The 21,900-nt window shown below is 47.4% G+C and overlaps 8 protein-coding genes across 8 annotated transcripts; 3 read left to right on the top strand and 5 right to left on the bottom strand.

The window, feature by feature from the left end:
- Positions 1–1,408: 1,408 nt before the first annotated feature.
- On the bottom strand, positions 1,409–4,341 carry BHQ10_006168 (uncharacterized protein; the record flags this gene model as incomplete). Its single annotated transcript, XM_040878724.1, has 7 exons — positions 1,409–2,569; positions 2,618–3,468; positions 3,522–3,933; positions 3,999–4,030; positions 4,084–4,105; positions 4,155–4,217; positions 4,324–4,341. 7 exons carry the CDS (start codon positions 4,339–4,341, stop codon positions 1,409–1,411), a joined length of 2,559 nt encoding a protein of 852 aa, XP_040734672.1.
- A 502-nt stretch (positions 4,342–4,843) lies between these two features.
- On the bottom strand, positions 4,844–5,676 carry BHQ10_006167 (uncharacterized protein; the record flags this gene model as incomplete). Its single annotated transcript, XM_040878723.1, has 3 exons — positions 4,844–4,925; positions 4,978–5,082; positions 5,138–5,676. The coding sequence occupies 3 exons, from the start codon at positions 5,674–5,676 to the stop codon at positions 4,844–4,846; spliced, it is 726 nt and encodes a 241-aa protein (XP_040734671.1).
- Positions 5,677–6,170: 494 nt separating this feature from the next.
- Positions 6,171–8,564, top strand: BHQ10_006166 (uncharacterized protein; the record flags this gene model as incomplete). The annotated part of the gene is made up of 4 exons (XM_040878722.1): positions 6,171–6,370; positions 6,444–6,525; positions 6,576–8,117; positions 8,169–8,564. 4 exons carry the CDS (start codon positions 6,171–6,173, stop codon positions 8,562–8,564), a joined length of 2,220 nt encoding a protein of 739 aa, XP_040734670.1.
- Positions 8,565–8,951: 387 nt separating this feature from the next.
- BHQ10_006165 (uncharacterized protein) lies at positions 8,952–10,717 on the bottom strand (the record flags this gene model as incomplete). The annotated part of the gene is made up of 2 exons (XM_040878721.1): positions 8,952–10,302; positions 10,359–10,717. The coding sequence occupies 2 exons, from the start codon at positions 10,715–10,717 to the stop codon at positions 8,952–8,954; spliced, it is 1,710 nt and encodes a 569-aa protein (XP_040734669.1).
- Positions 10,718–11,923: 1,206 nt separating this feature from the next.
- Positions 11,924–12,716, bottom strand: BHQ10_006164 (uncharacterized protein; the record flags this gene model as incomplete). The annotated part of the gene is made up of 5 exons (XM_040878720.1): positions 11,924–11,932; positions 11,993–12,140; positions 12,209–12,262; positions 12,431–12,513; positions 12,714–12,716. The coding sequence occupies 5 exons, from the start codon at positions 12,714–12,716 to the stop codon at positions 11,924–11,926; spliced, it is 297 nt and encodes a 98-aa protein (XP_040734668.1).
- A 1,013-nt stretch (positions 12,717–13,729) lies between these two features.
- Positions 13,730–15,486, top strand: BHQ10_006163 (uncharacterized protein; the record flags this gene model as incomplete). Its single annotated transcript, XM_040878719.1, has 2 exons — positions 13,730–13,936; positions 15,025–15,486. The coding sequence occupies 2 exons, from the start codon at positions 13,730–13,732 to the stop codon at positions 15,484–15,486; spliced, it is 669 nt and encodes a 222-aa protein (XP_040734667.1).
- A 694-nt stretch (positions 15,487–16,180) lies between these two features.
- BHQ10_006162 (uncharacterized protein) lies at positions 16,181–17,389 on the bottom strand (the record flags this gene model as incomplete). Its single annotated transcript, XM_040878718.1, has 1 exon — positions 16,181–17,389. One exon carries the CDS (start codon positions 17,387–17,389, stop codon positions 16,181–16,183), a length of 1,209 nt encoding a protein of 402 aa, XP_040734666.1.
- Positions 17,390–18,671: 1,282 nt separating this feature from the next.
- On the top strand, positions 18,672–20,402 carry BHQ10_006161 (uncharacterized protein; the record flags this gene model as incomplete). The annotated part of the gene is made up of 3 exons (XM_040878717.1): positions 18,672–18,756; positions 18,868–18,969; positions 19,015–20,402. 3 exons carry the CDS (start codon positions 18,672–18,674, stop codon positions 20,400–20,402), a joined length of 1,575 nt encoding a protein of 524 aa, XP_040734665.1.
- Positions 20,403–21,900: the final 1,498 nt, after the last annotated feature.

Here is a 21,900-nt window from a genome sequence, read left to right as displayed (position 1 = left end):
AAGACAGGTCAGACGATTCTAGATGGGTGGCTTACCACAACAAAGAACAAATGCGCGAACATGGATGACTTTCCTCCAGCTTGCGTGAGGAGAAAATCCATGAGAAATGCGACTCCTGTCGCTGCCACCCCAATGATATACAGCACTGACATGGCCTTGGTAGTCATTTCCATGACTTCAAAGTCATCGTTGATACTATCTGGCCAATTGATGTCCGATATGTTGAATCCCGCCTTGAACTCCGCAGAGAACACGCTTATCGGATCGAATGCAAACGGAGCTTTGCGTTTTGAACAGCCCGTAACATTCATTCCGCCCTGGCCGCCATTTATAAAATTTCCTTCACAATATGTCAAAACGTGTATGGCATAGAACTCCTTTAAACCCAGATCGGCTGTCGTGCTGTTTACCGCTGATTGGATTGCTGAAGTAGGTTGAGATGCTGACGTATCGAGCTATCCGTACCGAAAGTCAAGTGTCAGTATTTGATTCGATCAATAGTTACTTTCAAGAATACAAACCAACATAACACTCGCATTCCGCAAGACCGATTTCTGTGACCCAGCAAACAGACACAGCATACTGAGAATGAATGATATCAAGGCAAAGACCTTGGATACCGTATTTAGTGTGAAGATCATATTTGCCTGGTTCCCCAAGCACTGAGCGTAGAACGGCCCAGCAACTGTCGATATCGATGTCGATGAGTAAAAAGGTGAATATATTCAGACAGTGTAGCTTCAGGTTCGAGTATAGTGTAGGTACGAGCGAGCATCAATTCTAAAACCTTCAAAAGGAGGTTGTAGGAAAGAGGCACGAGCAACATTTTATTGCATCTGCCCCATTTCCTTCCAACAGAAACATCCACATTGTCAATGACAGGCACGTCCGGATCTGGGACATCATCCAGTAAGCTTCGATTAATTTTGACTCAAGGCTATATGCGTCAGATGAGTATGTCGAGTTTCAAATGTAGAGGGGGAAAGCCTCCAGCCTGGCGGAGGCATGTTCTTCATCGTCATCGTGAAGTTTGTTTATCTGAACGTCTGATTGGCTGGATTTTGAAGTGGAGCGTAATTTGTCCAATGATAGCGGATAGTCCCAGCCATCGACGAGAACCCGAGCCCCACTTAGGGCTGGGGATGAGGGCTGAGGAATGTCTGCCACTTCCTGGCACCTCACTTGCTCTACGAAAGTCATTCATTCAAGGGTGAAGCTTGGGTGACTGATAGTATTGCTTGTTAGAAACTTGTAAACCTCTACAGTTGCATAGGAAATGAACAAGGAACAGTCAATTATGGCCAATCCAGGCCATACCCCCACCCCATAAATCATTTTTTTCCAAAGTGATCAATTGACTGAATAATAGAGCAGAAGAAAAAGTAAGAAGAATATATTAATCTAATTTTCACGCTTCGGCCTCAACCTCAACCTCTGCGCCCCCATTGACGGCTGTCTCAGCCTCTCCATTCTCAGCGTCAATATCAATCAGAGACTCTGAGGATGGTGGCTCAGGTGGCCCTTCCTTCTCAAGTCTTAGATATTCGTCCCATTCGGGGAAGAGGTCATCGTCAGCTTCGACGCCCTCAGCACCGGGGGGAACACCGATCAGACGCGCAACCTTGGCTTTGCCGGATTGTTCCAAGGATTCTTTCCATTGGACGACAAGCTTGGGCGCTTTAGAGGGTTTGTAGGTTTGCGCGAAGAGGACTGCTTCGGCGATACGGTTGGTTGAGACTAAGAGGTCGATGCAGGCGTCGATGTCGCCGATGGTCCAGAGGGCGGAGAACGCGACGTTGTGTAGGCCAGCGACGGAGGCTTGGTCGGCGAGGGATCGGAGCCCATCTGCGTTGCGGCTAGAGGTGTAGAGAAGGAGGAGTGAGCCGAGGTCCTTGGCGTGGGTGAAGCATTCTTGCGCAAGACTCAAGTCCCAGGCGGTCAGGGCTGCGTCACCGACGGTCTTCCATTTGTGCTCGACGTCAGCTTCGCGAGCGAGTTCGAGGGCAATGTCAAGACGGCTGAGGGAAAGAGCAAGATCGAAACGGTGTTCGGAATCTGGCGAGACCTCAAGAGCGAGCTCCTTGAATCCTTGACCTTCCAGGAAGCGAGCGACCTTGTTCATTTGATCGCGGGGGATGTCAGCCAGTAATTCGGCAGCAGAGTCCATATCACCTCGGAGAACCAAAGTCTGGTACTCTACTACTGACAGCGAAAGCGCAAAAGACACGATTTCAGCATCTTTATCGGCGAGGTAAATACGTCCATCACGAGGCAAGTAGCCAAGGATATACATGGCCTGGTCGAAGTGTGAGATGGTGTAAGTCTGATCACCGACCAAGTAGTTCAAGCGGTTGGTTGAGTTTGTGTAGATGAAACAATCACCAACCCATTCACCGGTCCGGACAGTTTCGCTGATGTCGGTGACGACCTCGAATGCGGACTCAACACCATCTTCGTCGGCTTCTCCAGAATTTAGACCATTGACGTAATTCTCTCGCGAGAACCGAAGGATATAGCAAGTATCCTCACAGGCAAGAGCGACGAGCTCGCCAGATTCAGACCAGTAAACCTGTAACGATTAGCGTGTACGGATAAAGAGGGCGCTTGGCAGACTTACCTCGCGTGGTTCAACCTCAATACGGCGAACGAGATTGCCTGTCTCCCAGTCAAACAAACCAATACCACCCTGCCCCTTGACGCCTAGAAGAACACCACCAGAAAGTCCTTCTGCTTGGAAACCGACATCAAGTCCTTCCTTCTGTTCCTTGAAATTCTTGAAAATCTTGACGCTCGTTGCAGACTCCCGAATAGCATAATCGTTACTGTTGTCCCTGGAGCCCCATGCGAAATCTAAAGCTTGACCGAACGCCTTGTTACGCCATGCAAGTGCTGTGTAGATAATGTATTCACCGTCACCGCACACAGAGACGAAACGACCATTTGGAGAATGAGCAAGGGTCTGGGGGTAGATTTCGCACGAGCCCAAGTCCTTGGTAGGCAAAGCGAGAGGAGCACCATCCTTCAACTCATCGCCTCTGATGACTGTCGAGACGACCTCGGTGTGTCGTGAATAAATGACTTTTCCGGAACCATCCATGGAAACAGCTGGTTCCTCCCGACCCATCTTGACGACGACAGCACCATCATCGAAACCCATCGCAATACCCTGTCGACCTCGTTGGTAGCTAACACACCATGCTCGCTCAAGTCCATAATTGAGCGATTGCTCCAATCTGTACGTGTTGGCATGCCAGACTTTGACTGTGCCGTCTTCGGATCCGGAAATAATGACCGGAAGTTCAGGGTGGTAGCATGCAAAGGAAACGTTGCTAGTATGTCCTTCCAGGGTCGCGATCAATGCCTTGGTAGTGTAGTCCCACACTTTTACAGTCTTGTCGTCAGAAGTCGTTAAAAGGTAGGGTTTATCGGCTTGTCCGTAGTAGTCGACACTATTCACACCTTTCGTTTCTACAAGCTTGTTAGTGCTGACTAGTACACCGAAAGTGTATTAGAAAACGTACCATGCGCTTCAAGAGTGTAGTTTGCATGTCCCGAGCCAAGGTTCCAGATCTTGACTGTCCGATCTAAACAAGCAGATGCAAATGTGTTTGTGTCCTTGGGGTTGATAGCAAGTCCCATAACATAATGGCTATGGCCTTCAAAGACCTGCACACATTTCCAGCCTTTCTCCCAATCCCATAGCTTAATGGTCATATCATCTGAGGCGGTAAGAACGAAAGGCTGGGTAGGGTGAACAACTATCGATCGGATATAGTCAGGGTGAGCCTCGAAGGATGTGATTTTCTCTGATGTGTTGTAGTTGTAAACTCGCAATTGGAAGTCATCGCTACCGCAAACAATCCAGTTCTTTCGGGCGATGAAACGACCGGCGCGGACGGGTACGTCGGTGAGTTCGAATGTTTTGATGATCGACTAGAAGACATCAATCGTTAACCTTTGTATTGGTAGAGTTGAAGTGTCGAGAGCAAGTGTCATACCTGAGTTTCGTACGACCAGATGTAGACGTGTCCTGAAATGGTCAGTATGAAATACCAATTGGTTTTTCCTATAATAATAGCTTACCGCTGTACAAAGTCGTCAAAATCTGTAGATATGTTAGACAGCGATCAGTCGCAGATAGGGGTCGTACTTACCCATGGCTCTGTCGGATGGAAGTCGATACCCTTTACCCGCTCGGAGCGAGCAAAGAGTTGTCTCTGTGAGAACAATTGGTTAGTTATTTTTTTCTAAGTCACGCTTTCGTGTATACGAGGCTTCGATGCGTCATATCCAAGTCGATTATCCTCTTCAAACTAAACGCACCTTGATATCGAGCCGCATGTTGCTTGTTTGTTGGTATGCTGAGGGGGTGGGATGTGCCCGTGAGGACGGGCTCGTTCAGAGCGAAATAGCACCAGGATATGTTTTGTCGCGGTAAATCTGCACAGTGAATATCTGAACTCGTGGGTATGTCAACACTGATAGGCAGCAGTGTCGCGGAGCTTTTGTTGTATGCGGTGCGGTATTGATGTGATCGCGGAGCATTAATGTGTCCAGTTCGGAGTGGGCTGTCTTAAAGGGGTTTAGTGCGCCCACCCATGAGTCGGTCATGACTTTGGGCATTGTGTATGCTTTAATGTTATTAAATGAATACAATGTTTCTGTTCATAGCTTTCAACCAATATAAGAATAATGGATGACTACCTGTGAGTGTATCATGCCAACAACCTATCAACATTCAGTCTACTGCTAACACATTCGTTGAAGACCAGAAAGGCATAAATTGATCTTGTCTAAACAAATAAAAGCTTATAAATACATCTATACTCAATCTTTGGCGCAATCAAGGCTTTCCAGGAGTATGTGTGTCGCGAGAGAAATATGTCCATTGTCCGGGCTTGGGCTTCTCAGCAAGCTCCTCCCACCTTTAAATACATTAGCAATGGCAAAGACATACTCGAGGAATTGAAAACTCACACTTGGGCCTTAGCCAACTCATCTACAAGACTGAGCTCGCCCTCAGCCACTTGAATGACTTCCTCGATGAGACCGGCACCGATTTTGTTTTCGATTTCCGCAATTCTACAGTATATTAGTCCAATGCACCAGAGGCCAACCGAACTTCTACATGACTTACTGTTCTGCTTCCAATGAAGGCTCACTTTCCCAGTTGATAGTCTCTGCGTGGAAATCTGAAGCGCTTTCAGGCTGGCTGGCCTCTTCGATAATTGCTTCCCATTGCGCGACTTCCTCTGGTGTCCTCAAAGGTCCTTCGGTGATAGGTCCAACTGCTCCGTCCCATTCTTGTGCCTTGGTGCCGCCGTAGATATCATCCTGCTGGATTCCTGCAAAGGTGCCATTTGCCAATCGAGCTTTTGCGAATTGTTCGGGGTTCTCGGCGACAACTTTCTTAACGCGCTGAAGCCATTCGTCAAAACCGGGGGGTTTGGAGGCTTCGACGATTTGAAGGCGGTGGCGGGTGAGAGCTTCTACGGACTGGCGATAGGCGGAAGACTCTGGGAATTGTTTAAGCTTCTCGAGTGTCTGGGTGTAAAGGAAGATGAGCGTGGAGCGAGGACTGGGGTGTGTGACAAGCCCGGTCAGACCGGTGGGAGCAAAAGGCTCCAAGTACCGGGCTGGCTTGACATTGGCGAATAATCTGAGAGCTGGCCTCATATTGAGACGGCGCAATTGAGCGGAATATATGAATTGGTGTCAATTCCGCAGCTGAGAAGCGCAATTGTAGGTTGAATCGTCGCTTGGCGAGCAGCTTTGGCGGAGGTCGTTGACAGAAGTCGTGCCAGCCGGAGCGGATAAACTAGTCTGGGTTTGGCGCCACGCCCAAAAGGGACAGATCGCCCCGTCCTCCAAGTTTCCTCCAGGAGTGCCACCTCCATTGCTTGTCCATGTTATACATCATCCTACCACTCATCTTGGAACGTCCCTGGCCACGGACTACGGCCTGTGGAATACTCGAGTAATAACCTATACAATTTTCTATACCTTCTTTCCGATTATTTCCTCCTTGCATACACCGAACTCCCGCCGTTAGTCCTTATCAATGCGCCGATCTTGACAGCTCGCCTGGAACGCAGATGTACTAAGCACCTTGACGATCCTTTTCTTTGAGGAAGATTTCCTTTCAGTCACTCGCTTGTGACACCGCCACCATGAAGTCGTCTTTGCTGGCGTGGTCGCTTTTTTCACTCGCTATAGTCCCTTCCTTCGCTACGAACCTCTACAAAAGACAAGAGGAAACAGACCAGGTTGAAGATGAGCCCACCAGCACCATCTTCAATGGCATCGAAGTCCCACCAGAGCTGGAGTTGAATCCAGACAACTTCAAGTCTACTATCTCAGATGGCTATTGGTACGTTTTCAGCCCTAATAACGTTATTGTTCAATTTACTTTCTCAATGGACAAGCTAACAGTCGATAAATAGGCTTGTGAAGCATTTCTCGCCGTCCTGCCCACACTGCCAAGCTATCGCGCCTACATGGCAAACATTATATGAATTCTACTATGTAAGAAATTCCGAGAATAATCTTCCGCGCTCAAATCTGACGTGCCACAGACCTCCGATCCTCTTTCAACCTCCTCGGCCAAATCGCCCGATACCCAATCCTCATTGAATTCATTTACAGGATATTATGATTTTCATTTTGCAGAGATGAACTGCATGGCGTATCGAGATCTGTGTGTGCAGTTGGATGTCAAATTTTATCCTACATTCTCTCTTTATCACGATGGTGAACTGGTAGAGCAATACTCCGGCAAAAAGGATATGCAGGGATTGAGCAATTTTATCGAAGAAAGGTTGGAGCAAATACGCCCTGGATCTCGTCCTGCCAATGGAGTCAAACTGCCTGAACCCGGAGATCATAGTGTGGATGTCAATGAAGAACCAGACGTGCCTCAAGCGAAAGACAAAGATCCTGCCGCTGGCGCCAAAGCCGCCGAGAATCATAACGAAAAGGTATCCCAATTGACCGAGGCAGATGAGAAGGCAACGAAGCCCGCTCCTAAGACCTCTAAGACAACCGAAGAGAAACCCTCGATTGTCTACAATCCTCAAGGAACCTCGGTTCCACTAACAGCTGAGAGCTTTCAGAAGTTTGTCACAAGAACGCGCGATCCCTGGTTCGTCAAGTTCTATGCTCCATGGTGCCATCATTGTCAGGCTCTTGCGCCTCCCTGGTTGACAATGGCGAAAGAGATGAAGGGCAAGCTTAATGTTGGCGAAGTCAACTGCGATGTTGAAAAGCGGCTTTGCAAAGATGCTGGTGTTAAAGGATACCCCACCATGTTGTTCTTCAAAGGGGGAGAGAAGGTCGAATATGAAGGTCTTCGCGGAGTGGGCGATTTGATCAGCTACGCCCAGACAGCAGTGGACACTGGCGCTGGCGTCAAGTATGTTAATGCATCAACGTTCAAGGAAATGGAGGAAACTGGCGACGTCATCTTCCTTTACTTCTTCGACAAAGCAACCACTTCCGAGGACTTTGCAGCTTTGGAGCAGCTGGCTCTACCTTTGGTTGGACATGCTCGACTCGTCAAGACCGACAGTGAAATCCTCGCAGATAGATTCAAGATTTCTACATGGCCTCGCTTACTCGTTGTCAGAGACGGACGGCCAACATACTTCAATGCTTTGGCTCCATATGACATGAGAGACAACCCTCGAGTCTTGGAGTGGATGCGAAGCCACTGGCTTCCGATTGTACCAGAGCTCACAGCATCTAATGCAAAGGAGATTATGCAGAACAAATATGTCGTTCTTGGTATCCTCAGCCACAAGCGATCCGATGAGTTCCGACTCGGCCAGGCCGAACTGAAGAACGCTGCTTTGGAATGGATGGACAAGCAAACCCAGTTATTCCGTTTGGAGAGACAGGAACTCCGAGATTCTAAACAATTGCGCATCGAGGAGGCCGAGGATCGTGATGACCAGCGAGCTCTACGCGCGGCAAAGAGCATGCACATCAACATTCGAGAGGAAGACAAGAAACAAGTCGCTTTTGCCTGGGTTGATGGTGACTTCTGGGACCGCTGGTTGCGTACTACCTACGGAATTGACGTGAAGGACGGTGAGCGAGTCATCATCAACGATGAAGACGTAAGTGACCTATACTCAGAATGAGAAGTATCTTTACTAACCTGTCCACAGAACCGACGATACTGGGACTCCACCAGCAGCGGTGCCCACATCATGCCATCCCGAACATCAATTCTCGAGACCATCCCTTTGGTAATCAGCGACCCACCAAAGCTTCGATCCAGATCTACAATCGGATTTTTCGAAGCCACATTCTTCCATACTCGGTCCTTCATCGTCAACCACCCTGTATGGTCAGCCATCATCCTCGTCATCACCTCCGTCGCCGCATACATCGCGCATCGCAGGAGAGTCTTGCGACGAGGAGCTTCAGGTTATGGAGGTCCTACCAGTGGCGGTATCCTCGGATACGGAACCGGTACTGGTGGTACTAGTGGTGGTGGTTTCTTCCGTCTTGATGGTAAGGAAGGAGTATTGAATGGAGGATCAGCTGGCAAGGTGGATTGATTAATGACGAATCATACACGGTGTTTTTGGTCTTACTATTTATTATGTAACTTTTCTATTCTATTATAAGATTCTTTGTGTACTATGCTTTTTGGCTTTCTTAAAGGGTTCTTTGCGACTGTGCATTCCTGATTGTATGAAATACTGATAAGTAACCTTTTTTCATTTTTTCCCACTGACGTCTTCTGTTCCTGCTTGTCCTCTACTGTCAGGTCTACTGGATATCGTCTACTCAGGTAACAATGGTCACACAAAAGAGCTGACAGGAAGAGGCTTATGATAATTGCAACGCAGATCGATTATGATGGTATCAAATATTACTTATACGAGGAAATTTCCTCATTTCATCCCTCTTATGCACCTATTAGAAGCATCTCTCGAGAAGTTTCAAGCAACGGCATCTTTACTATCAGCACCATCCTTAGAGACAGTGACAGCAGTATCATCCTCCTTCTCGCCCTCCTCCTGAAGAGGAGGCACACCCGTAACATCTTCAATGTACAAAGAATGCTCAACATTAACCTTGGGACCCTTGAACCAGTTCTTCGCATCAACCACCCACCAAATCGAAACCGCCAACATAGGCGCGCCATATACCAGGCACGTCCAATTCATCAAATCAGCCGTCAAATCATTACCCGTCACACTCGGCAGACACAGGATAGGTAACATGACGAACACAAACATCGCACCCGTCGCACCGATGGGTTTACTCATTTTCCCCAAATTCCAAGGCCCCGGTTTAAATCTGTCGCCCACAATAAAGACGCGGATCGCGATGGGGATTGCGAAGGCAATGAACTGAGCAATTGCGCCGATACTGAATAGGGCGCCGATTGCGACGGTGCCGCCGAAAATTAACAGACACATTAGGATGCCGAGTACGCCGTTGAGGATGACTGCGTTGACTGGTGTTTGCGTGCGGTTGTTTACTTGTTTCCATAAGCCTGAGAGCGGGAAGCAGTCGTCGCGGGCGTAGGCGTATGTAACGCGGGAGGCGGCGATCATGCATCCCTGGCCCATGGAGAAGCCGCAGACGATGGTCAGCGCCAGGATTGCCATGGCAGTCTTCTGCGGCAGTACCTGTAGCAAGTAAGAGGCCCATGGCTGACCGAGGTCAGAGCCGATTACGGAATCGATGTCGGTCACGGTGTAGGCGACGACGAGCTGCAGGAACCAGCCAAACAGACCGCCGACTGCGGATGTCATTGTGATGGCACGCGGGGACGCGATATTGGCGTTGGAGCATTCCTCTGATAGATGGAAGGGGGAGTCGTAGCCTGACATGGTCCAGATGACGCCTACAAAGGACATGAGAATGGCAACACCGTCCGGGTAATCGGTACCGTTGTAGATTGTGCCCCAGACATCAGCCGCAGAGGTGAATTTGGGACTGTTACTGGTCGCTGCTGGGATCGTGATGATGGTAATGAACAATGCGATAATGTTGAACGTTGAGCCCCACGAGTTGAATGTTGCGATCCATTTGGTAGGCATACTGCTGATGACGGTGTGAATGATGAGGATGAGCACGGTGAGCAGATACGTCTGCCAGGTTGTGGGGACGTAATCCGGGTTTGCGATGCTGCCTGCAGCGAGAATCATGGCGGCCAATGCATAGTCGACCGATGGAGCAGCTGTCACTTGCCCAATCCAGTTTGACCAGCCTGTGATCCAGGCCGCAAAGGGGCCGTAGCCGGGGGGCGCGAGAACTGCTGCTGCATAATATAAACCACCACTATACAACCATAGAATTAGTACGCGGTTGGCAGTTTTGTGAACGATACAGCATACCTCGTCGGCATAGCAGAACACAACTCCGCCATAGCCATAGCAACACACTGGATGAAAACCATGGCAATTAACCAACCCCAAACCATACCACCGGTACCTGCATACCCCATGCCATAGTACAACGTACTCGCAAATGACGGCAAAAGCCCCAACACAGCGAAACTGACGCAGAAAGTCGTCCACAGAGAAAACTCGCGCTTGAATTCCTGCTTGTAACCCAATGCTACCAAGACCGCATCGTCAGAGGCGAGGGCATGATCGGTTATGGGCACGTCGCCGTCGGGGAGGACTGATGTGACCTGTGCATGGTCGACGTCGCGATACTTCTTTGGTGATGTTGATTCTTCGGTAGCTGACATGTTGTATTTGCATTCATTTGTTAATGTTGTCTTGTCGGGGAGAGATAAGGTATAAGACGCCTCTCGGGTTTGGATATATAGAAGCGCTGCTCTCAACAATGTCCGCGCATTTCATTCATCAAACGCGATTCATCTCACTTTATAATTAAGTAATCGATGATAGCAATCAGTACCTCATCAAATATATCTGATCGCCTCCGCAACGCTAGTATGTGTCGGGAATGTTCATGCGAGCAACCATCCTAAATGACAGCCACCAGAGATAAGGGTCGCAGACTAGCCTCGGGGTATACCACAAGTTCTGGTGCTAGGGAACGTCAAGGCGCAACCCCATGCATGGCATACGTCGGTACGTACTAGTATCTACCGTAGTACTGCCAGTGACTGGAGAGATACAACGGGGAGATTGTCCTTTTGTCTGGATGAGCTAGAGAATCCTCCATGGTTGGTGCCATTGGTTACACAGGCTGGAGTACCACGCGGTTTGACATGGAATCAGTAGTCTTCTATCGTAGAATGAAGATGATGTATTGATAATTCGCCATAGTCATAGACAAGAGCTACATGAAACATAGCGCATCTCATCTGGGAGCTGATTCGAGAACTGGAGGTGCTAACTCGCAATGGCAGCTGTAGTTGGGTTGTGTAGGAAGGATAGGATCTCCCCGTCTCCACAGATAAACAGAGGTCTTATCAGAGCCAACTTTAGTGTACTTCATAGTATGTCCACAGATAAGCCGCCAAGGAGCCACCCTGACTCTCCGTTTCAAGGCACAAATCAGAGCTCATACTCGCTTTGTGCCACGCTTGAAGTTTCCCTCATGGGTTAAGTGTATGAACATGGTCCGATCAGTGACCAGAAAGGGTTACTGGGGTGTTGTTTCTCGACTGAGCTTCGATGCGCCGCATCAGTTGACATAGGACCATGTCACCATGTGGCATGGCCTTTGTATGTGCCTACATATGCAATGCGAGAGTCGGTACTCGATATTTAATAGTGGAGATATCTGTACGTTCGCAGCTCGGAGACATGGACCAATGATCGCACACAAAGGAAATAGGCAGTTGATGTTCTATATGCTATCAAGGTTTGTTTGTATTCTACAGAAGCGGAACCATCTAGTTGACTTGGGTCCCTTCGCAATCTGCTCACACGCTTTGTTCCACCATTCGGTGGTACAATTCGTTCAAAAAAGATGTACGCGTTTAGAAGGGCTGTTCATAGGGTTAGAAAGATGCGAACGAGACAAGAGCACGTCACGGTAGGGAACTTACGCTGTCCTCAGGAGGAACGGTGCGGTCCAAGTACTTGTCGAAGAAAGGAAGTTTCTGGAGAATATCTTTCCTGACACGAGGAACTTCACCGAAGAAGAAGACGGCGAAAAGACCGGCGGCAACACCAAATCCGCCAGCAATGGTGCCACTATCACGAATATCGATCAGTATGGCTCTTGACTTGTGAGATTTCAGCGTAACCATGGTGTAACTTACGCCTTGGTGAGCTTAGGGAGGGTTATGCCATGCCAGTGAGTAGCAACGGTGTATCTGGTGATGTCAACGTCAGTCCAGTCCACACATTCAGTCGCCACGTCAAAGTCTTGATCGGGTTGAGCATTTGCGATCTTTAAATTCCATGCACCGTGTTCCTACTCCACACACTTTTTGCTATATCCAACTGAAAGACGTGGCGCAATGATCGATCGGTGTACTCACTGAGGTCCGTAGGGGGATCGGTACGGAGGGCTGTATGAAGCTCTCTTGAGCAGATTCTGAGTGAGGGGGGTGTTGTAGACAGGCTATAAGGAACAAGAAATCAGCATTGTAACCAGTCAATTACAGAATCCCAATCCCCATCCATGAGTGCTGAAAGTATGCCGAGAAGTGTAAAGACGTCTGATGCTGTCATCAACCGAACTTCCGGTTGACAACTCTCTCCATTGCCGCTTGGCAGTGGCATATTCCATTCACCTCACAATCTCTCAGGAGCGCAACGTACCATTTTGACGTTCTTGAACGACAATTGACGATATCAAAAGTGGTCTGGATAGCGAACGAACCTCGAAGTGCCATCGAACGAAAACCGGAACTCATCACGGAATCGCGGGTGAATTAGTGGGCTATTCCTGTTTGGGAATAGTTATCTCTTATTGTACCACGTGATCTGACAGGCTGATACAATGTTACAAAAATCGACTTCATTTCTTCTGATCTATAAGTCAATTTCTTGGTTGATTGATGATGATAGCTGCAAAGCCAACTATAATGGCTTCTACGGCTTTATACAAATTTTCAACTATCTGACATCACAAAGTCCAAGATGTCAACAAAACAAGCCTCCTTGCGCCGCCGTTTAGCCTGCGATCGATGCCATTCATTTAAATTAAAGTGTCCAAGACCATCTCCCAGGAACGATGATACATGTACTAGATGTCTCAAAGCCAGGGTCAACTGTTCATACAGTCCTTCAATGCGTGGCCAAGTTCGGCCAAAACATTTGCCGACGGTGACGACGTCTAGTAGTGTTATTCCTGTTGATAGTTTCAATAAGGGGTTTGACAGTGAGCTCACAATGCCGAATTTTGAAACAGATGGTATCTATACTTGAATTCCGTTAACGAAGTAAATGGCTGATAGCCAATAGATGACATGTTTGGAAGCATGACTATGGACTGGACTCTTCCTGATAACAACCTTTTGATTGATAACTTCAATTCTATATCTCAACCTCTACCTCCGGGAACAGATGAGAATAAAACAAGCAGTTCAGGCAGTGATATTCACTCTGCCCAGAATCATGCAGACATTAGGAATGATGGCAGCCTTAAGGACGATGAGATTCGGGTCTTTGAACACGAATCAATACAGAGACCTAAAAGATCTACCCATTATCTAGGCATCGATGTGCCAGACACACTACAGTCACCGAATGTCTTCCTGCAACTAACCAGCATGTCAATCACATTGGAATCTCTAGCACGACAACTGCCATCGTTCACGGTCCACAAACAAGCAATGAATGCCGAACCCGTACAGCCCGGAACCTCTGATCGAATTGGAGATATTGTTTCCGATGACGAGGTCAATTTCGGAGTTGGCAAGTCTTATGCCTTGACGCACAAGTTGGCCGATATCTACATACCACTAATAGAGCAGACACGACAACGAAAGGAACTCAGCGGCGGCGGCGTTCGAGAACTAGAAGGCAGGCCAATGGGATCGGTCGATTTTTCACTGCTATGGCTTCTATTCTCATGCCATAATCGCTTAATCGATCTATGGCACGCGATGTTGTCACACGCCAAGATGGTCCAAGACACAGACCGGTATTCTCCAGGTGCAGTTGGAGCACACAAAGCGCGATGCGCTCGCTTCAAGATGGGTTCTTATGAACCGTCGTCATCATCTACCGTTGTTGCCATGGAGATCATTGTGATACAGGAACTCGCGATGCATCTTGCAAGCAGACTTAATAGCCTTATTGAGGTTATGCAGCCTGATAGCACCGATAGATCTCCCACTATAGAAGACAATTTGCAAAGTCTCGAGGCGACTATCTTGACGGCAAAAGCACTCCATGAACGGGCCTTGGCTATGCGCGCGGAAATATCTCAGCTGAAGAGCATGTTGGAGGAATCAATTGCAAAAACTCTTCAATAAAGAAAGGGTGACTACTATGTTCAACAGATATATTCAAGCCATAGGATCATGGCATGATTAGTGCGGGGGATATCGATGTTTTCAAACGGCAGACATGTGATTGGAGGAACATCAATAGCATCCCACACTATTATAGTCTCTGCACAGTCATCAATCACCTGCACCAGGTGACTTGACTAAGATACTCGGGTCATCGCCTAGCACAGTCTGGACCGATTCATCCCGAGTATGTTCTGAGTCCCTGGACGGTGGGAAGTATGTATCGGCTTTCCGGATGAGTCTAAGTACGATGTACAGATGCACTTCTAGAAGCACACTGCAGATGACTGACAACCACGCCCTATAGACGTCTGACATATAATAAATATCTGCTAGGGCTCATGTTCTACAGAAACATGTAAAATGAAAAATAATTATTTAAGATAATATTGAAATAATATAAAATAGTCGACGTCATCGCCATACTTCCAAGTTCCCCACAGCCAACGCTCAGCGGGAGACTTCGGGATTCCGCCTCAATCTATCGCCTATCACACCTCCACCATTAACCATCACTAGTCAACCGCCAACGCACTTGACTCGGCCTTGGTTTCTTGTTTTGAAGCCTCGGTCTGATTTCGTTCACAACTACAACAACTTCATAGAAATAGACATCACGACTACATCGCCTGGCGCGATTCAACGACCATTTCGACACTTTATCGATTTCGACCAAATACCACAGCGCAGGCGACCTACCGAATGTCACAGTCAGACCCCTCCAAAATGTCGACGAATCGCCCATTCCTGGCGAATTTCCTCGCCGCATTCAGAGCACAATCAGCCTTCAAGGCACCCTCCGCGGCTGGATCGCAGACTTCCTCACAAATAACCTCGGGTGCGCGAGCGATAGCCACCAAGGCGACATCATCATCTTCATCATCGACGTCGACTCTTTCACCGTCATCCTCATCACAAAATGCAACTACATCAGCAAATCCGTCAACAACTACGACAACGTCGTCGCAAACTCAACAACATCMCCATCCACATCATCGATCACATCACCATCACCACCACCMCCCTCCACATCACAGGCCTTCGCCGTCCACAACACGCCCACAATCACATAGCCGGACCCCGGCAACAAGTCCTACTACAGCAACAGCAGAAAGCACATCACCCACATCACCATCACCGGGTTCAGGTCCCATTCCAATCGTATACAACCACGACCGCCGACGTCGTGGCAGCGACAGTTCAAGCGGGTCGGGCGGGTTCCGGGACGCTTTGGGCCATGAGAAGTGGTACATAGGCGGGAGAAGCGCGACGGGCGAAGAGCGGTTCTATAGACTGGGGATGGTGACGAAGGCTGGTGGACGGATAGGGGCGACCGGAAGGGTTGGGAGCGTTGATCAACTTAGTTTGTAAACAGAACGAAGGGAACAAGTTGAGGGGCTTTTACGGATGGAAAGAAAGAAAAAATGCTACGAAGTGCCACGACTATTGAATGGGAATACAATGACTCGGAGCCTTGGAAGGCAGTCGACCAAGAACCAGCTGAGGGTTTTCTCGATATCACCTCCACCGTATACCCACCCATCTAGGACGGGAATCAAGATGACTACACTATCATCTTTCTCTTACCGAGTCGTTTAGACTGGTCTATTGTTGATCGAGTTGGCTTACGCGTGATGATCAATGCATCATAAAAAAATGATTCATGTATTCAAAATATTATCTTTGCAGTCAATCAAAATGATACCACATTACAGACTATCACGAGTTGTGTCAAACTCAACAACGCTTTCAGGGTTGAGAATTTTCCTAAAAATTTACATTCCCGTGGAAATGAGCTGCTGGAAATTGGTGTCCACCTCCCGAGTTATAGACCTGTCCAATATGATAGTGACCGGATTTGGCATTCTCCGTAGAAGGAGAGGAACTTGTGTTGCCGTACCTATTGTTCCCTCCACCTGGTTGTTGTTGCAGCTTTTGTTGCTGCTGCTGCTGATCTGCAAGATCTTTAGCAATTTCTTCTTTGATTTCATTTGACCATCTAACCAATTCCCCACACAGATCTCGAAATCCCTGATCCTCGCTACTTGCAAATTTAACCATGTCACGGTGATTTGCATGAATGCTGATGGGATGGTAACCTTTCAAGGTGGCAGAGTCCTTGGGCACAACTGTTCCAACCACAGACAGTCCCTGTTCTTCGTAAAAGCACGTCACTTTGATATTCCTGCCATTTGTGCGAGAACTTCCAATCAATGTGTAGAATTCATCTTGAATCTCTTTCAGCATTTCATTATCTCGATCTAGGATATCCAGTAGTTTTGTATTGGTAGACTTGATAATCCCAAGACATTTTGCTGGGATGGTTGCCCAGCGTGCCATCCAGGATCCCTCATGAGGGGTGCCCATGAAAATGATGGCTTTGGTGCACTCGTATATCCCACGAAGATGAGCTTCGCCGCTGTATTGTGAGAGTAAAAGTGCTTTCTTACAAACAAGACCCCCCAAACTGTGGGCCACAAATATCAAGGCGCGAGTTGGGGATTTGATGGAAGCTCTATCCGCCGTCAGAGCATTGACAAGGTTGCAAGCATGATCCTTCAGGCGGTTATTGCTAGCCACTGATCCGCGCACGACATAAGCATCATAGCCATAAGTCAGGATGCGAGCGTTGCGGATTTCAGATGGAAGGAGAGTCTTTGGCCACGGCTCGGATTGTCCCGCGGCCGTCCAGGTGCTTTCTCGATTTCCAGTCAGACCATGGACAAAGCATATGTCGACTGTGGCATCGGGACATTCATAAAGCACCTTGATTCCAATCGGGAATGGAATAGGCGCCGAAGAGCCCTCGGTGGACTGCCGATTGTCACCACTACTCTCTGAAGGGGTGGCTGGTGATCGAGAAGATCGTTGGAATCCTTTCCACGCCATCCTAGAGCGTACTTTCGGTATTTCAAGAAGTTTCTTGGAAAAATGGCTACTCTTGCGAAAGTGAGAATACTGCGTGAGCTTGAACATCATGAATTTTGCCAGGGAATTCTGTAGTTTTTATGCTTGAACAGCGAACAACCTTGGAACTAGATTTGCTGCATCAGTGTTGCGGATTTTGACTTTGGAATACCTACGTTAGACAAGGCTGACATTGTGGTATATCGCTCTCGCTCTCTGACTGGTGGTGTCCATTTTTTCAGCGGATGGTTGCCGTACAGTAGTACAGGATATCAATAATTCGGAGAGAATCCATATCTACTGGGTCACGACACAGGGCCTGATGAAAGGTCAATTGCAACCTGAACCGAGTCGTGTTTACGGTTTCACGAGGCTGAGCAGCGCTTGATTATGTCCATTGGCCCGTAGACCATGGAGGAGGATGCTACACAGGCCATGAGATACCGTGTATGTCGTTCTGTTAACTTCGGCGGCGGGAGCCTACTGATCGTACACCGTAAAGCACATTGGATGTCTTCCCACTCGAATTACGGGAATTCACTGTTGACATTGAGATTGTGCTGCGACTAGTATACCATCGCTTAGAGATAGCTTGGTCGTACCTTCCTTTCTTGGACAATCGACAAGGGCAGGAGCCGGAGAGCCGGAGAACTAGCAAGAAGGATCGGACAAAGAAGAAGATAGGAGAGATATGAAAGGCTACGGGGAGTTATAATGATATCGGAACTCTCATCGACACTTACCTACCTAGGTAGGTACCATTGAACTGGAAATAAGTAATCACATTCTTAGGGCTGTGATGTATGGGTTGACTTTCTGAAATTTCGACGTCCTAATATGGTAATACCACAGCAGAAAGCATTCGATTCTTCAAAAGATCCCCTGACAATCCTTTTTTGTATTGTGTCTGGTTAAGGCTGTTAGCATAGCTGCAAGATAAAGAACACATGTCATTATTCCAAGATGGTGCAGCTTTCATTCTCTACCTATGCCTGTACTTTGACGAACAGTATTGTCACGGTTCTTAACAGCTTCACTCAAAGGTGTCAAAAGACAATGCTAATTACTGATCTCTACCAACTGTTTGTGATAGCATCTCCAGATTCGCGGCAGAAAGAGTAGTAGCATCATCTTCGCACCTGCCTGTAATGTGCACTGCACACTGTCAGTATGGAGCATATCTTTGTACGGCAGGCTCTTTGCCTGATATTGTCGTTTTCTACCTCAATGGGTTCCTTAGACTATATAATCGCCAGGACTAGCAAATCAGTCTCTCCATCATCATCATCATCATCATCATCATCAAACCTGACAGAACACAACCTCTCTTGTTGCGCTTCTACACGACACAATGGATCTTAGCAAAGTCCTACCAAGCAGCTCAGATCCAGAGCATCAACACACCGAGCCAAAGGGAGATCCCAACATCAAACTAGGTAAGAGTATGCTAATTCAATACAGCAATTTCTGTGGAAGTGTATACATGGGTAAGTAATAATCCCCGTCGATAATATGTATCTTGATAATTAAACTCGCCTTATGTGCAGGTCAACCTTCCAGTACATTGAATGCATGCAAACAATCTTTGAGCTTTCCAGAATTGTACAGTCGCTACTACGGCATTACATTCACTTCTGAGAATGCTACATGTATGTGGTTACCTGGTTGTAAAGAGTACGTAACATGGCGAGAAGATGGCGGCCTACTTTGGATCAAGGGAAAGCCTGCCTCAGGAAAATCCACTCTGATGCGATATGTTGTCAAGAACCTGGAACCTACAGGCGAACGGACAGGAAGTCAGCACGGAAGTACCAGCAACCAGAACGAAGACTTAGATGGAAAGAATCAAGAAATTAAAGGAAGCATCACCCTTTCGTTTTTTGCTCATGGCCATGGCTCTTCACTGCAAAGGACGATGCTTGGCTTTTACCGAACAGTTCTCTTTCAACTCCTCGAGGAGCAATCAATCCGTGAAGAGAAAATTAAAGCGCTGTCAAACCTTGAAGAACTTTTCAAGCGCCAATGCGATTCTAGAGGACCGCCAGGGGACGGTTGGCAATGGGAGCTGTCACAACTAGCCCAACACTTTCAGCTTGTACTCACCGAGGTCTTAAAGGACCACCTGGTGTATCTGTACGTTGACGCGTTGGATGAATGCGGCGAAGATACTGCCAGACGCCTAGCAGAGACCTTTGAGAAAATGATACAACAAGCTCCCTTCAGACGATATGAGAGAACGATCGACTCATCCACTGGCGAAGAGAGAGAAGAATCCGTTGGCAGAAGACTTCATATCTGCTGTAGTTGTCGAAATTATCCGTTGTTGATCAAAGCAACGGAGAAGAATACCGTTCATATATGTGTTGAGCACCATAATAAACACAGTATCCAATCTTATGTTTGGTCTCATCTTGATGAAAGTTTCAACGCAGATATTTCGAGAACAATTATCGATCGTTCTGATGGTGTTTTCATGTGGGTGTATCTCGTGGTAGAGCGTGTGAAGACTCTATACTCAAAAGGATATTCCAAAAGAGAAATTGAAGGCAGTATAGATAAAACTCCTCGGGACTTGGAGAAGTTGTACGAAGATCTCTTGCAAAGCATGCTCGGCAATAAGGACTCACTACGACTGGTTTATTGGGTCTCTTACGCTATGTTGAGTTCGGAGGAACTGCGTTGGGTCTTGTTTCTTGAGGCCAATCCATCGGTCAAGTCGTTGGAAGACTACAAAAAGGCTCGTACTTTAACATGTTATTGTGTCGATCTCAAAGGAAAATGTACCTGCAATATGATGGAAAGAAGAATACAGAGTATGGGCTATGGCTTCGTCGAAATTAGAGAATCGAACGGCAAGGAGGTTGTGCAATTTGTTCATCAGTCCGTCTACGAATTCTTTCTCGAGAACGATGCCTTGCTGAGACTATACAACAGTACATCAACCCCAAATCTCAAAAACCACCACCAAGTCGTCAAGAAAGTGAAGAAATTGATGGCTGAAACACGTGCCAGATACAACAGAATGATGGAACTTGTTGGACGCAACTCGTCGCTTAGTCTCACAGACGGAGTATGGGAGTAGAGCACGCTTGCGTACGACTGCAGACTTTTGCCAAAAAGAAAGATTACCTTTTTCTGCATTACGCAGTGATGTCCAAAGCAAAGAATGAAGAAGAAATGGAGTGTCCAGCTGCTTATGCTCTCTTGCATAAAGAATCCACTCCGCACAAAGCAGTGAGCGGTATGTAATGGCGCGAACTACTGGGGAATGATAGCTAGCAATCTCAATACTACAATTTCGGGTTTAATACAGATATCGCATTCAATTAAATACTTAGCATGATACTAAATAACAGAACCCACATCCCGCATCACCTGGCAGATTGAGATGGAGATAGGGCTGGGCACAGCACGTGGGAGCACAGTGTGGAAACACCAAGGGCTCCTCTTTTCTCTCTTTAAGGTTCCCGAGGTCGATGGAGACCCTATACCGTCTCGTCCTAACTAAGTTATGGAGTCTGGTCGTACAGACTCCAGAGTAAACGGGGTACTCCACCATGATCCCCCCCCTCCGGAGAATATGGAGATAGTATCCATCTGCACCACGCGCCTACCCCATGTGATGATAGAGGTGTTCGGTTGAGATGTCTAAAACCCACATCAATGTTAATGGATAAACCCATCCCATCCCGCCCTCCACTCTCCTGTCCTCCACTGCAGCTAGACGTGTACGCCCGTATGTACTTCCGCCTCCCAGAAGAAGCAAATAACTGGTGTGTATGTAGGTACCCAGTTTGGCCCCAGTCTGTTAGTTTGCGGGGATCTCGAGCCCATCCCATACACCTGCCGTCCGTAGTGTAGGTTTTAAAATCGCTAAGGATCCAGTTTATTGATGTCCATTACTATTTTCCGGCGTCCACGAGGTTTGTGGGTATGTAGTTTAATTCAGCCCTAATTAACCATAATGTATGTACTTCAAGAGTTCTAAGACACAAGAATAGAATAGATAGAATCAATCACATGATAATTTTTTACGAAGCCTACGTAAGCAATTCTCTACTAAATTAACCTTTCCGCGAAGGATTCTCAACTGCGACTCTGTACTATCGAAGTAACTCCCTCACTACTGTAGTTAGTAACGGCTGAAAGCGGAAATGCATTCTCGCGGGCGCTGTACACTCAACATTTCAATGTGTTGGTTGGTTATGGTGACGTGTTTTATTTTAGTCACTCGAGTACCTCGTGACTACTAATTAACTAACTTACAGAGATGTTCATTGAATAATAATTAATAATTCATTTTGTAATTCAAAATATCCAATAGTCAAACACCGATGATACCACATATTTCTCAGGAGTACTACGTCGTAACAATCTCGGAACGCATTCCGTTCTCCAGCCCCCTATACAACAAAACCCTCGCCGCTATAAGCCGGCTTTGAACGAAATCGGACGTGAATAAACTTCGGAATGAAACGGTCATTTTTTCTTCAAGGTTTTTTTTCTTGGTTTTTCTTTTTGCTTTAGTGTTAGTGGTTTTTGGCGTTCCATGGTTGCGCGAGACGAAGAGGCGAAGTTGA

Source organism: Talaromyces amestolkiae (genome assembly GCF_001896365.1).
Source record: "Talaromyces amestolkiae strain CIB chromosome Unknown scaffold11.1, whole genome shotgun sequence".
NCBI classification, from domain to species: domain Eukaryota; kingdom Fungi; phylum Ascomycota; class Eurotiomycetes; order Eurotiales; family Trichocomaceae; genus Talaromyces; species Talaromyces amestolkiae.
The sequence above is the reverse complement of the archived record's forward strand: the minus strand, read 5'-3'. Positions and strand labels throughout refer to the sequence as shown.